The sequence below is a fragment of the Adiantum capillus-veneris genome, chromosome 15 (genome assembly GCF_014529385.1).
Source record: "Adiantum capillus-veneris isolate H3 chromosome 15, ASM1452938v2, whole genome shotgun sequence".
Taxonomy (NCBI): Eukaryota; Viridiplantae; Streptophyta; class Polypodiopsida; order Polypodiales; family Pteridaceae; genus Adiantum; species Adiantum capillus-veneris.
The window spans coordinates 24,618,839-24,634,761 of record NC_140945.1 but is presented as its reverse complement, the minus strand read 5'-3'; the positions used below and the strand labels follow the sequence as shown (position 1 = coordinate 24,634,761).

The 15,923-nt window shown below is 44.0% G+C and overlaps 2 protein-coding genes across 4 annotated transcripts in view; one reads left to right on the top strand and one right to left on the bottom strand.

The window, feature by feature from the left end:
• The first annotated feature begins 7,115 nt into the window (after positions 1–7,115).
• Positions 7,116–15,923, top strand: part of LOC147440402 (Alkaline-phosphatase-like family protein) — a 189,560-nt gene continuing 180,752 nt past the window's right edge. For 2 of the 3 annotated variants that reach the window (XM_086530144.1, XM_086530143.1), the window contains exon 1: positions 7,116–7,538. In XM_086530144.1, the coding sequence (XP_086386270.1) occupies positions 7,201–7,538 (338 nt within the window). In that variant the 5' untranslated portion in view covers positions 7,116–7,200. The remainder of the gene's footprint in view (positions 7,539–15,923) is intronic. The other variant, XM_086530145.1, reaches the window with a different exon arrangement.
• On the bottom strand, positions 10,999–13,224 carry LOC147440403 (uncharacterized). The gene is made up of 2 exons (XM_086483516.1): positions 12,692–13,224; positions 10,999–12,580 (listed from the first exon to the last, which is right to left on the bottom strand). The coding sequence occupies exons 1-2, from the start codon at positions 13,222–13,224 to the stop codon at positions 10,999–11,001; spliced, it is 2,115 nt and encodes a 704-aa protein (XP_086339642.1).

The following is a 15,923-nucleotide window of genomic DNA, read 5'->3' as shown; positions in this document are numbered from 1 at the left end:
TGCATGTTTTGTCGGCTTTCAGGTCTTTCATGTCTGACCTTTTGGTCTTGAGACCTGATCTTGCTTATTTGATTGGTGCATTTGCAGTGGGAGTTGTCAGTTGTGCGATGACTGACACTGTCATTGTGCATTGTGGAGCCATGCAGGTCGTCACTCGATACCTGCATCAGGAGTGTCATCATGGCTCTAGCCCTAGTGGTATGCATGTTGCATTTACACTAGAGCGGTTACAGATGTGCTTATGTGTTTGGAGTGAGCTAGTAGGCATAGGTTGAGACCCGTCTTCTCTCACCTTTTGTATATACTAGTTGTAGGCTAGTCTTCTTGCCACTTATCGGCACACAGTCTTTAGTGGGAGAATGTTAGGTAAAGGCGGTGTGCCTCACCATGCTTTGCCCGTGTCCGCCGACCAGTGTTCGGCCGCTCACATTTATCTCCTTATTCTTTATACATACAAACAATAAGGAGCTCTCACTCATTCTCACATTGTGCTCATACAATGAGATTTAGGAGCTCCACCCCACATCCCTGTGTTGTGCTCTCTCCCTCTCCCTCTCTTCTCTCTCCATCTTTGCTACACACACGCATGCCTTCGATCCATTCATCCAACACCTTGAAGTCAATAGCTCCTGGCTCTTAACGATAGCTCCCATCATGGAATCCTCTCCTAATTGAACGCAATTCTTTTTGTGTTCAAGCAGTCTAGGCAACAAAAATGTTGGCGTATGAGCCACCACCCAAGGGACCAACCAAGCCTACAAGATAAATCTGAAGGCTTTTCAAATCCACCCAGGTTCGCCTCCACAAAATCCGAGAGAGGTTTTGACCCCCAAACCTCTTGTATCAACAACTTGAAAACGCCTTGACCACTTGAGCCAAGTCTTTTGAATGTGAGGCACTCAAAAATTTGGTGATATGAGTTGGCTTCAACAAAGTGTGCACATATTAAAAAAAACTTCTACATACACTCATAATTAGGGGGTTAATTAATGGGCTAATGATCTCCAAAAGTAGTGATTATGCAGTCAATTAAAAGCTAAAAATGGAGGGATTTTGAGAGCTTAATAGGATAGCCAAACAATATGCGATTATGGCTTTTAAGTGCTCTATGGAATAGTCTCAAAAAACACAATACACATACACAATTTGCAAAAGGAAAAGAGGGCTATAATGAAATCTATGGTGATCCAAACCTTATTGAAATTGAGTGCAATAATATGCAACCTAGTAAAAAATGCACACACAAAACATAATGATGAAATGCCACTCATCAAAAGCTCACTAATCAAGAAGGGTAGTGGATCATTGGTATTTCCAAGAACATATACAAGCTTAAGTAGTGATGCTAGTGATTAGGGAGTGGATTATTAGGAATGCTAATGCAAATAGGGATTAACTCATGGATAGACCTAGGTACGGAACCGTCGGCTCTGATACCACTTGTTGGGAAGGGTGTTCCCTAATCACCAATGGTTTAGAGTTAGGCTGTGGAGGATGGAGCCTTAGCTTAACCATGGTGTTAGGTTTATGATTAGAGAGAAGGAGATTAGGGTTAGCCTATGCCAAAGGTGAGAGCATAAAGAGAGAGTCTAGACACGATGGTTAAAAATCAAAGAGAAAATGACTCATTATAGAATAGCCTCTTAAGTAGGCTTAGTGATTTACAAATCATTGTCTTTCTAGAATTTATTGATTTTCTATCTAAACCTAAATTTTTTATTCTTTCTCTTGATTCTACCAATTCTCTCTCTCTAGAATTCGTAAATTTTTCTATCTTGAATTTATTGATTTTCTCTTTCTAAAAACGAGTTTTCTTTCATTAAATAACGTTAAAAAGGTGCCTTCTTCTCTCTTTTAGAGAAAAATATGGGAGGTGTTTTTGGAGAGCCCCTACTTTTTGGGGATGTGCTATTGTTGTAGGTCCTCTGGACCTATAAAAGCAGCCCTCTAGGGCATCACTCACACACATAAATATCACTTGTAGATTAACGTCATATGTTTACATGAACTCCAACTATCAGATTTCAACCCTTTGATCCTTGTACATGAACAGTTCAATTTGATAAACAAATATCCAAAGTTCAAGGCCACCAACTGTGTATAGGGGCATCCTACTCTGACATATTCTCTCTCTCTCTCTCTCTCTCTCTCTCTCTCTCTCTCTCTCTCTCTCTCTCTCTCTCTCTCTCTCTCTCTCCCAGTTTAGTTATTCAAGTTTTTTGAAGTGATAAAGTGTTTGCAAGCTTTGGAGATTGTAGTTATCTCTAAGTTTCCATCCGATCCCTTGTTGCGGCACTGATTATAAGGACCACCTCTATTGAGGTCCTAGATAAACAAGGACTACCAAGCATGTGGGTGAAATGGGCCCATACCAACAAAAAGGCACGTGGAGGCAACGTTGGACGATGATCAGTACATTGGGCAGGCCCATAGTAGCAAAGAAGGGTGAAACTTTAAAGACCTTCATGTAAACAAAGACAACGGATGTGAAACATGTAACCAAACCACATGCTTAAGCCTCCAAACATACACTAACATAAACTAAACACTACGAATTTTAGATACAAGGAGTTTAAACTAAACAATGGCAAGCATAATAGCATGTGTATACCTAGACCCTTGGCAACAACCAATGGTGGATAAAACAAACCCATGGTAGCAAACAAGGCAAGAAAATATATTCATGCAAGTTGACGAAATGTCCATGAAACCTACAACAAGCTCAAATGTTGTTGCTTCAGTAAAGCAAATCGAATGTGACCACCATAAGATAGAAAGAACATAAACATTCTCACGTGTTGAAGCTTCAAAGAATACAAGGAACACAAGCTAAACTATAGCAACCATAAACATGCTTATCGTGGTACGAGAATAAGCGTGCAATAAAGTTAAACATGTCCACATGTTGAGCCTTCAAAAAATACAAGGAATGTGAACTAAGTTGTAGCAACCATAGGAATGCAAAGAAATCCCTTAACTAGTTAATTATCTTCCGTGCTTATAGTAGCCTTTGTCAATGCATTTCTAGATGTGTGCAAGGTGCAATGCAGTGTATATGTGGTAGGTGGTCATGTGTTCTTTGACAATGCTATCCACAAATTTCTCCTTTGGTACGATTCTAAATTTCGACCTGCGGCTTGCTCCATTTCTCATGTGCTCAAAGGCGATGAAGGTCCTCAACCTTCTTTGCATTCATTGCAAAATTTATTTCTTTGTCCTCAGATTTCTTCTTTGCCAGCTTGTGCCATTGAGTTTTCTCCAGCCATGTACTTGGTGCCTTGTCTCTTGAGCCCAAATCAACCTTGGAGGGGTGACTTGAGTTCGGTATAGGGATGTGTATGACAAGGCCATGCTTTTTCTTGAGATGATTCTCCATTTTCAACCTCTTTAACTTAAAGGGATACCGTTTAGAGCATTCATCACTTGCACGACAATGTCGGGCAAGCCTCTTGTCGGGGGTGAGAAGACCTCCACACATGGTAGTGGCATGGAAGCCATCAATTGTAGGCTACTATTCCCAATCCCCTTGTCATCTCCCTTGCATAAACTTGGACGTTCTTCTACTATTTTGACTCAACCCAGTTGCTCAACCTCCACTTTTGAAGTCACTCACCCCTTCATCAATGACAAATTTTCCGTTTCCTTTTGCAATTGCACTCTTTACTGGCTTTTTGGGATGCTGTCCAACCAGCCTCTCATCCACCTTCTCATTCTTCTGCTCATGGCAATCAATCACCTTCTCCAATTTCTTCATAGGACGTGGATTGATAAAAGCCAGCGTTTCCAATTGGTGTTCCCCTTTAATAAAAGGGTTGGCATTCAAGTCCATCTCCCATCGACACTCCCTTTCTCTCAAGTGGGGACTAATTCTAAGAGGATTTGGAGGAGTGGCCTATCCTACAAACACTACTGGCGCTACCCAATTCTTGCCCATGGGAAGCTTCTTGCCACCAAATTTTTTTCCTCCTATTCTTGGCTCCATTGGGGTTTCAACGTTGAGTTGCAGCGGCACAAAAAAATTATCAACTATTGTCCACATACATTGCTGGAAAACACACATGTCACTTTCATCTGTGGCTTATTGTTCTGAGAGTGGATATTTAACACTACATGGATGCTAGGTATAAGTTAAAAAGGTTTTAAGTAGGACATGGATAACAATTGATAGTTTTGTTGACACTTGTAGCACGTATTCAAGGCTAACAAATATGTTGCCTTGTTTATATATATGGATTTAGGTGAGGACTCTATCTTTACTTGGGATCTTTTTGGCTTAGCTAATTTCCATCACTGTGGAACCTGGCCTCTTTCACTTCAGAATACGTTAATCTTGACTATCTTACATACAAAACACTAGAATGATACCTCATTCTCACTATGATGTACAAAAATGAATCAACTACTGAGTTTATGCTAATCATTGTCCTTAATTTAAAGCCAGCTATCTTTTGAATTGTTATGTTCTTTTGTGTATAAGTATAAGTCTAAAAACACAACACACATGTCCTAAACACAAGGTTCTTCTAGAAAGTTGGGAAACCAGGACATTGGCTTTGGAGATTTTTGTCTATAGGCTTTGAAGGACCCACTGTTTATAATTTCTTGTTAGGTTGATAGGTGTTAGGTGGTCTTCCCTTGTCTATAGATCAGATTCCTACTCACATTTATTGTAGTCTTTGACTTTGCTGGTTTTAGGTTGTAGGCTTATCCAAAATTACTTACCCTTGTGTAATTATTTTGATTCTTATGATTTCAGGAACATTTTACCTATAAATGAACCACTCTTGGATGGACGGTTCGTTTTGAGGACTGTCCATAAAAACTGGTTAAAGCATGAAAAACTTCTATGATTGACTATGAACAAAATCCATATTATTCTCTACTGGCTAACAAAGCCTTAAAACTCCAAAGGGAGTATAATTCTCTTTGTTAACATTCACTCATAGCTCCGATGAGACTCATGGATTTTCTTCTAGATGAGGCAGTAGGCCCATACTCAATGGGCCTATTGCCGACTCATTGAGTATGGTGCCTGTGCTAGGGTGGACACACACACACACACACACACACACACACACACACACACTTTCATCTATGGATTACTATTCTGAGAATGGATATTTGCTCATATTTAACACTTCATGGATGGTAGGTATAAGTTAAAGAGATTTTAAGTAGGACATGGATAACAACTGATAGGTTCGTTGACACTTGTAATACGTATTCAAAGCCAACAAATCTGTTGTCTTGTTTATATGGATGTATGTGAGGACTCTATCTTTACTTAGGATCTTTTTGGCTTAGCTGTTGTCCATCCCTATGGAACCTGGCCTCTTGCACTTCAAAATAAGTTGTTATTGACTATCTTACATACAAAACACTAGAATCATACCTCATTCTCACTATGATGTACAAAAATGAATCAAAGACTCAGTTGTTTTTGTGCTAATCATTGTCCTTTGTTTAAAGTCAATTGTCTTTTGAATTGTTATGTTCTTTTGTGTATAAGTATAAGTTAAAAAAAAAAAAACAACACACACACACACACACACACACACACACACACACACACATGAGCATACATCAACACAAGGTTTAGCCTATCTAGTTTCTATCACGACTCCAAAGATCAAGGGCAGACTCAGCCACAATGAAGCCTAGCACTACAAAAAAGAATTAGATAGAAAGAATTAATGCAACAAAAAAGGTAGTTGATAGGGCATACACACCACTAAGAATAGTAAGAATTTCCACAATATCAACTAGTTGCAACTTGGACAAAAACTTCACAATGTCCACTAATACGACTAAAACATATACCTAGATGAATCTAGGAATAGCTTAAATCCATCAATGAAGGAAAGTGTAGCTATAGTGTCATGGTAGTCATCCATAAGACAAGATAACCATCAACTTCATGGTAGCTATAGTGTCATGGTAATCATCCATAAGACAATATAGCCATCAACTTCATCATGCATAGTATTAACTCACTACTACAACATCCCCACTGATGTCGTCAATATGCTCCCAACACAACACACACCACACTCACAAATGCATGAGACAAGAAGCAATGTATGATGGGGTGCAGGAAAAAAATGTTGAGGGCTTTGTGTGATGCCTACACATACACATCCTAGGCACACAAACAATGATCACATGCATGCGCATACGCACACACACAATGTATGCATACACACTTATCAAAGTTGATGCTCTTAGGATCACTTGGGAGACAAAAGTGCCCTCACAAAGCTTTATATATATATATATATATATATATGTATATATATATTAATGAGAAAACCATAGTAAAAAAAAGAAAAACCGGTGTAATGATGTCAAAACTTAGTTTAAAAATCCTATAAATTTTAAAAATTTTGTTAGTATTTTTTGGTTTGCTTCTTTGTGATGAAGACACCTGATCTCTTAATAAAAGAGACATTCCCGAGCAATGTTTCACCTTATATAATTCCTGGTAAGCTTCTGCTACTGGCACCGTTTAAATAAAATCCCTTATTACCCCAGCATATTCCACTTCCTCTATTACCCTTGGGGAGCAACTAGTCAATGACCATGTCCCGACTCTCCCACTCTTTCTCTCTACCCACTGCCTCAGAGAGGCGCCTTGCATAGCTACGGGCTTTCCTCATGCGGTTAGAGCCACTGGCAAGGCCTCACACAGACAGAGATCGAGAGGCCCCGACGGGGTTGCAGCCTTGCTTGGCGCAAACAGAACCAGCAAATAGGCCTCTCTTGATAGAGAGAGAGAGAGAGAGAGAGAGAGAGAGAGAGAGAGAGAGATGTGTCTGAGGCTCTGGGGGATAACCGTAGGTTCGTATGTATGTGTGCGTGTGAGAGCGAGAGAGAGAGAGAGAGAGAGAGAGAGAGAGAGAGAGAGAGAGAGAGAGGCGTGCAGGGCTCCAAATGTTGCCACTGCGACGAGCGAGCGAGAGAGAGAAAGAGAGAGAGAGAGAGAGAGAGAGAGAGAGAGAGAGACCTCCACGTGCCCTCCCCTGCCCTTTCCTTTCCTTTCAGTGCCCTTTTTGCCCTTTTCTTACCCCCTTGAAGTGCTACTACTGTTTTATCACTTCTTACTATTGTTTCAGAAAGCCATCGTGACCCTTTCACTTGTTAAGTGTAGATTTGCGAGTGTCAAGTTGACCAGCTTTCGACCAGTCCTCTGAAGACGGAACAATGGAGCTGAAGCAGGAACAGCGCATGTTGTGTCTATTCCTATATATTTCAGGGTTGCACGGCATAGGCATCTTCGTTTTTACGCGGGGATTCCTCCTTACACGCAACGAGCTTCCTCTATTCAGCCACTGCGATGATCTCCAACACGACGAGGTGGGCTGTAATTTGGCCTATATGCTTCCTTCCATAAGCAACTCAAGCTCCTTCCATGCAGTCTCTGAGGAGGACGACTGCACAAGACAAACACCTACCAAGCCAAAGCACATTGCTACTAAACCCCATTGCTGGACTCCACCAGCTGTCAAGAAGGTCGTGATTCTAGTCTTTGATGCTCTCAGGTATGCTTGCTTTTTCACGATTTGCCTTATTAGTGAGCTGAAACACTAGTTTTTACAAGGGCGCCTCGTTTTTGAGTTTACCATTTTTTTTATTTCCTTTATGATGAAATTAATTGTCTGGGTATGCAGTAAACAAAACTAGTGCTGGCACGAGTGCACACCAATATGGATGCAAATTAATGCACATGGGCACACACACACACAAGAAAAGAAATTCTGGAGGGTTGTCTTATTCTTTGTCAGCAACAAAGTGTTTATCTTGAACTATGATTGTTAATGAGCTTACCATTAGAAGTGGCAATGGAAGATGCATGGGAACGACTGACAATAGCAGCTTAAGTGCAAGCACACCTCTCCTCTAAAATGGGCACCCACTACACCTCCATAATCGTCGTGATCAGCCTCCCCAAAATAGCTGCTTTGTGCAAACAAACCACTCTCTTCTTGCACTCTTATTGTCACAAGTGTTCTGAGGGAACTTGCCGGAGAGAGTATCACTTTCATTTGGCACACCAAGGGACACTAGTCCAATGGAACTTGCTCAAGGTATATCTATTGGGTGTGACTCCAAATTTAAAGAAAGAGGTCGAAGTGGGTCCAATTGCTTCTGCTATGTGCCTTGGCCTTTTGGCTAGATAAAGTTCATCATGCCAAGATTGCAAACCTCATGCACCCTCCCACAAAATGTTATTGCAGTCGAGGAACATATAATACTTGGGAGAGCCACATTTTGCCTTTGCCATTTGGAATAAGCTCCCTAGGCCCATCATTGTGTATAGGAACCATTGAGTTGTCTCCAAAAGTAACTTCACTATCAAAGGAAAAATATCTGTGCCCAATCCTGCTCTCTACATGCATCCTGGCGCTTTGACTGTGGCTCAACTGAAAGCAACTCACGGTAAAAGTCAATAGCAACTGCATTCATATCCTCATGATATGAAGCAACTGACTCATCAGGTCCCCTCAACTGACTAACATTGGTGCGCGCATGGCGAGGCCCCACAGTGGATGAGTCATTAGCTTTATAATTGGTCTATCTTGGTCTTGAGTCTTGAGGCTGTACATAGTCTTGCAACACACTCCATGCATTGTTGAGCCTCTACATCCCCATTGTATCGTGTAATCTTTGGTCTAGATTTGAGAGTTCGGCCAGCCGATTCTTCGAGTTGATACATGAATCGATCACTTCAATAGAGCTTTGAGTACCATTGTGGTGTGTCATTTACGTATGACTCAATTCATCGTTATCTTGCAATAGTCATTGTCATTTGCTTGTGTAGTTCAATGAAAGTGAGACTTCTTGCACACTCCACTAAGAGGCACCCACACACAACACGCACAACACGACACACTTTTCCTTCTACAAATCTAGGTTTATCATCATCTGCATCGGACTCACTGAGATAATATCCTTTGCGGCGGCATATCAAGTCTTAAGTAGCGACGATGTATATCCTCGTTCTGCAAAGGCAAAGATCTCCAACGATCATATTCCTTTTGCGATGGAAAGCGAATGGATCATTAGCAATGGTGGTACTAGGCACATGACATCTTCTCGTAATTTGATGTTTGATTTGAGGCTTTGAGTTTGAGGATTCAGCCACTACTTGAGAGCATTATACATGAGATGCAGACAGACTTTGTCAAGGAGCGTAGTATCCTTGACAACATCTATACCTTTTGGGAGGCGTCTGCTTTCGCACGTCTCCGAGGAGAGGGTCTTGTGGGACTCCTTCTTGATTTAGAGAAGACATACGACAGAGTTGACTAGGACTTCTTGGAGGGCACTCTGCGCAGGATGGGGCTTTCAAGTGCTTGGATTAGAGGAGTATCAACTCTCTACAAATGTGCGCACTCGGCAATGAAGAAGTCAGCTACACCTAGGTCTCCGGCCTAGAAGGTGTATTGAGAGGATGAGTTTGAAGAAGCAGTAGAGCGAAGAGTCACCACACTCATGAAGACCAAGAAGTGGCCCGGGAAGCAAAGTCGAGCATCACATCCACGCTACTTGGGTCGGAAATCTACTTTTGAAAATGCCAAGAAGACCAAGAAGCGAGTTCGATTTGAGGATGATTTCAGTTCATCCTCATCTTCTTCTGATAGCTTTGCAGTTCTTCGACCTCCGTGTGTAATGACGAGGGAAGAAAGAGCCAGAAGAGGGGAAAGATCCAGAGACACAGTAGAGGCAAGAAGAAGGGGCTTTCTGGATTGGTAGCGCTCCGATGCTTGATTGGTCATCGGGAGAGGGCTTCAAGTGGATACCCCCAGGAACTTCTGTACGTTATCTAGGCTGTCAGGTTGGCTTGGATTTGGCTTCAAAGCAGCAAACTGCTCCTCTCTTTCTCTCCATTAGGAGGAAGCTCCTTCATTGGAGTGCAGCATGCTGCGAAAACGGAGAGTTTTCTCACGTGAAAACTCGTTCGATTTACAGGGGAACTGTCCCATTGCGTGCGAAGCACTTGAGACACGCGTAGGCGTGCTCGATCTGCTTGAAACGGTCCAAAATAGAGAATTACAGCCTGTTGTGTTTTTCTACAGGTTTAGGGTTTCGCACCTAAACTGCAAAGAATCACCAGGGGAGCCTCAAAAAGGCCTTGGGATGTGTGTACAGGGTAGTAGGCACCTAGCAGTGACAAACAGAAAATTAGAGCATGCTGAAATTGACCTGCAACTCACTGGAAAGCTTCCATACCGCCAAGGAAAGTGTCCTTGACGTGTACTTTTGACCTATAGGGATTTTTGCGTCGTTATGCTAGTGAAATTGGGTCAAAAACCTGCAATTACAGCCATGGACAGGTTTGGACAGCTTGGTGAGGGTTAGGTGGAAGCGTTCTATTTGCTAGGGGAGCCTCGGGAAAGCATTGGTTGCTTGTACAAAACAATTTAGAGAGATTTCCCGCGAGGAATCTCGTCTAATTCAAGGGGCAAGTGACCCTACAGATGCGAGAGCTCGAGGGCTACCCACAGAAGTGACCGACACGCGAATCGGAGTGCAAAATAGAGAATTCAGCGAGCTGTAATTTCTCGCCAGGTTTTGCAAAGTGCTCTAAAGCATAGTTACATGGGACGGCGAGTCGGGGTCGGGAACGGGGTCGGGACAGCAAAAGTCAGGAAACGGGGACGGGGTTCGGAACGGCAAAAAAAAAAAGAGAGTTTTTTTGGCATTTTTTGACCTACACACATGCCACACACATAGAGCATCACTTTGACCATTAATTTACACTAAATAGACCAAAGAACACGAGTCATATAGGCTGAAATGTGCTAATAAAACATCGATGATCGATGGATACAAAATGAGAAGTGCATGCCACAAGGGCTCAAGAGTCAAAAAGCCTAAAGGACTTAGGACAAGCCTGAGGCCTCAAGGATAACAAAAAGTACAAAGGGCTATGTAGTAGGTAGAGTCGTAGACTCAAGAGTCTAGACTCGAGAGTCGAGTGATCAATGATCATCAAACTCAAGAAGTGCTCGCCTGCTGAATCTCCACATCGTCGTCGTAGTCAAGGTCATCAGCAACGTATGAGGGCTCCGGCTCGGGAGACTCGCATTGAGACTCAAAATCCTCCTCTAGCTCCTCCAAAAGAGTATCGGCCATAGATGGATTCTCTTGTGCCATCTCCCACTCAGTGAAAGGATCTGCCTTGTGTGTGATGCTCTTGGCAAGCATGCGCAAGTTAGCGCTCACAAACACCAAATCATTGGCCCTCTGAACGCCAAGGCGATTCCTCTTCTTAGAGGCAATGTGGCTGTACACACTCCATAGTTGCTCCAAGCAACTAGTGGTACATGCTTGGCTAAGGACACGAACAGCCAAGCGCTGCAAATGTGGGCCATCTCCTCCATAGTCCTCCCACCACAAAACCGAGCCAATCTTGTTGCAATCAAGCTGTGCATCTACACATCCATAGGAGCCCTTCTTTTGCCTGTAGTTGAGTAGCTCGTCTCTAATCTTGCGCCTAATGTCACTGCTAGGCTCAAGGCGCTTCAATGCAAGCCGCCATCCTTTGCTCACCTCCTTGTCGGTCTCTTGACGCCTTCCTTGAAACTGAGGGTCAAGCACATAAGCTGCCGCATGAAGTGGAGAGTAGTATCCATTCCACCTCGACTCACACAAGCCATGAATCTCCGCATACTGAACAGGGTTAGGCACAAGCTTCTTAAGTGCCTCTATCATCCGATCCATGGCTTCGTAGACTTTGCCAATGCATGGCTGCAAGCCATCCACCACTCGAAGTAGGTGTAGAATAGGCTTGACCATGGCGTCAAGAGTCTTCACCTCCTCCCACCAAGCGGCGTCGTCGGCCCATTCTCGGCATTTCAATCCTACTGCTGATGTAGACTCCGGCATGGCCTGGAACTCATCACTGAGAAAGAGGCCCCTTAAGGCTCCGCCACATGTAGACAAGCGGCCTAGCATAAGCCAATTGAATGCAAATCTTGTCTCTGAATATTTGAGCAAAGACAACTGGCTCCTCTTTGAGAATTCATGGCGCACTTTTTGATGGTTGAGCACAAAGGAGACAATTCGAGAGGCGTCACCAATGGTGGGTGAAATCCATGACAAGTTCCCTATGTCCTTGAGGAGGTTATTGAGGCAATGCGCCATGCAAAATGTGACATGGATGCTGGGATACATGCCCTCAATGATAGCTCCGGCTGCCCTATTTGACGCCTCTCCATCTGCAACCATACAAAGGACATTCTCCGGGCCGGTGATCTCTATGGTGCTTGTCCACTCCGCAGCAAGCATCTCGGCGGCCTTGCCACTATCGGATGCATCATGTGACTCCACAAAGTACATCTCCCCCCGAGAGTAGGCCACCACCCCGTGGATGGACCGCTTGCGGGTGTCGCTCCATCCATCTACAAGAAGAGAGACGCCATTGGTCTCCCACAATTCCTTTGTTGCTTGGGCCGCTTGCTCCACGGCAAGCTTCTCTTTGTCAAGAAGGGTGGTGCGAAGCCTCTCCGATGAAGGTGGCACATAAGAGGAGCCATATTCCCCTATTTTCGTAACCATGGTTCGAAAGTATGGAGACCTATCCACACAAAATAGAGCATGTTGCGTTAGTATGGAGAGTCGAGAAATTATAACCCATTATGAATACAAAATGGAAGATTGCAATGTGCATATGCCAAGGGAAACTCACCGCGAAGCATGGAAGGCAATGTGGTCGTGGAAGAAGAATCGGGCAACCGACCTATCTACCTCTTCCTTCAATTTAGGATTCCAATTTTCGTTGAGAGTGGTTTGGCGATGCGGAAGGGAAGAGGACGGTGTAGATCCATGGCTCTTGAAGGTTCGAGAGATGTCGTCAAGGTTGGCTTCCCTTTGCTCTCGCGGTGTCGCCGTGGCGGAGGGATCAACGGCAACAAAGCGGCCCCTCTTGGCCGCTTCCGCAACCTCATACACCGTGAGTTTCTCAAGAAGATCCAACCTCTTCTCGGGAGCTACATGAGGGCAAAACTTCACCTCGTGACCGGGTTCATGAAGAAGATGGGCTCGCACTTTGTTTGAACCACCCGATCTCTTGTATGGACATAGCTTGCACGTCCATGGTCTTGCACCGCCACCTTTGCCACGCGAGCTAAAGTCGACTTCATCCCACCACGACCACGTTTGCACTGCGGGCCTCCTTCGAGAAGAAGCGGCTTGAGAAGTGGAGTTGGCTTGAGATGACATGATGGTGGAGAGACTCGAGAGAGTAGAGCTTAGAAGTTAGAAGGGTTAGAGGAGAGCTTGTGTGGAGAGAGAGTAAAGGAGAGCTTCAAAGTGGGTAGAAGAGGGAGAGGAGAGCTTCAAAGTTCAAACTTGAGCCTTGAGCTTGAGGGAAATGGAATGAGCTTGAGCCTTGAGCTTGAGGGAAATGGAATGAGCATTGAGCATTGAGACTATGAGTATTAAGAGGCCCAAGGGAGCCTTTTATAGCCTCCCAAGGGCCAAGGCTTAAAAAATATGGCAGTTGGGGCTGCACAGAGCCGTTGCAAACGGTCAAAAACGGTTACTTTTTTGAATCCGACCCCGGCCGACCCCTGCCGTCCCCGTCCGGTCCGTCCGACCCCGGTCCGGCCCCGGTCCATCCCCCCTGCGACCCGCCCGTCCGGCCCGTTTTCCGTCCGTCCCTGGGCGTTCCCAGCCGTTCTCGGCCCGGTTACGGCCGTTCCCCGGCCCTAGGGCCCGTCCCCCCCGTCCCCTGTAACTATGCTCTAAAGTGCGTGGAAAGTCAATGTTTACTTGGGATTTTGTCCGTGGAGACTTCTACTGTGGTTATGTTGCCGAAATCAGAGTAGAGGAATTTCAGCCTGATAAAAGTGGGACAGCTTGTAGAATTTTACAGGTTTCTCTCAAGTATACTAAGAATAAAGAAATACCGAAAGGGGCCCCAGTCTTTGGGGCCAACAGGGTGTTGCTGTCTTCTTGGTAGTGCTTTAGCTACTACCAAGAAGTGAAATGTCTTGAAGTGGTGAATTCTAGTCACATGCTTATTCGTGAAGTTTCTTTGTGTAGTAAAGTTAAAATAAAGTTTCGGGTGAAAGCCTATGTCTACCGCCCTTCGGGCTGATTTCATGGTTTTGTTGCCGAGACAGAATCACTTTTTCCTCAAGAAGTAAGCTTTGGTTGGTTTTTGAGCAAAGACACAAAGCACAGTATTCGTGAAGTTCCTTTGTGTAGTAAAGTTAAAATAAAGTTTGGGGCGAAAGCTTACGTCTACCGCCCTTTGGGCTGGTTTCATGGTTTTTGTTGCCGAGACAGAATCACTTTTTCCTCAAGAAGTAAGCTTTGGTTGGTTTTTGAGCAAAGACACAAAGCACAGGAACTTGGAATTACACTTTGGTTGATTGGACGGATGACACCAGGGAAGAGGGTTCCTCTTCACAAGACAGAGAGGAAATTCCGCATGTTCCTACATAACCTTTTTTTGTTGCGTTTTTAGGGTTTGCAAGTATGAACCAAGATGAGATAGGGAGAGATCTTACTGTGGTAGACCGGCCTCTAGATCTCCTGCGGGAGTGATGTGGGTCTGCCAGGTGGCACGCTGCTCGTCGATTCTCTTAGGCGATTGCTTGGATTCTTTGACGCATTGGTAAATCATCTTGAAATTTGAGCTTACTTGGTCATGGGTAGTACGCTACAGTGTTATGGAATTATGCTCGTTTGCAAAGGCAAGAGCCTCTTGCACATGTAAAAGTTAAGGGACAGGTTGCAAGATGCTATTTGGTGAAGTTCAAGAACTATCCACCTATGGATGCAAAGTGGATGGAAGAGCATGAACTATCAGTGTCACCAAATGTATTGCAGCTTTACCTTGAAGCCTTTGGGTTACAGCCTACGTATGCCCCAACCCAACGTCTGCAAAGGAGGGGTAATGATAGAACTAACACATCAAATGTACTCATGGATTCAGTGCAATAGCAATGTACATTGTTTGACAAAAGTATGAAGGTCTTATTAAGTCATTTGTACACATGTTTTGACAGTCTTTCTTGTGGATACATGCGATGATAAAAGGGTGCTTACCACAGTAAATCATCTATGGCATGTATATATGGTACGCAATCGAGGGTGGTATGTCACGAGGATGTGACAATTGCTAACTTGAGGAATTGGTTTCTTTCCGATGATTTTTGTTTAATTTTTGAGACCCTCTTTTTGAAGTTGCAAATGGTCGGACATTGTATGGCCAGTGTGAAACGACCGATGGTCGAGAGTTTCACCCGCAGTCGGGAAGGGCAGGTCACCACGAGTTGGTTAGGCCAATTGACATTGGAATTCGAGCAGTAAAAGGGTGTCTAGGCTTAGTTCAAAGTCATTTAGGCCTCTCGCTACACTTTATAAGTTGGTGGTACTAAGAATTAAATCAAAAGGAGCAAATTGGACACATGGCGGTGTCAGAGCGACTTGCCAAGTCTGTAAGAAGAGGGGGCGCCCAAAATTGAAGTGGGGGCTAATTTTAGCTTATAGGTGCTACAATGTGTGTGTGAGTAGTGGGTGCAGGCGATCACAGCTTTAATGCCTTCTTCCTTGCTCTATGTAGCGCGATGATTTGCTCTCGCGCATCTCTCTCTCCCCTTTGCACATATGGTAATGCTCCATTAGTTGGGCTTCTCAGATGACCATGTACAATTCTGGGGGTTTTATGTGATTTTGCCAAGGCAAGAGCCTTCTGTACAGGAATCGGATTAGCTAATTGCTAATCCCCTTCAGGTACGCACAGCTCTTTCACGAAGGAATGCGAAAACGGAGAGTTTTCTCGCGTGAAAACTCGTCCGATTTACAGGGGAATTGTCCCATTGCGTGCGGGAGCACCTGAGACACGCATAGGCGTGCTCACTCTGCTTGAAATGGTCCAAAACAGAGAATTACAGCCTGCTGTGTTTTTC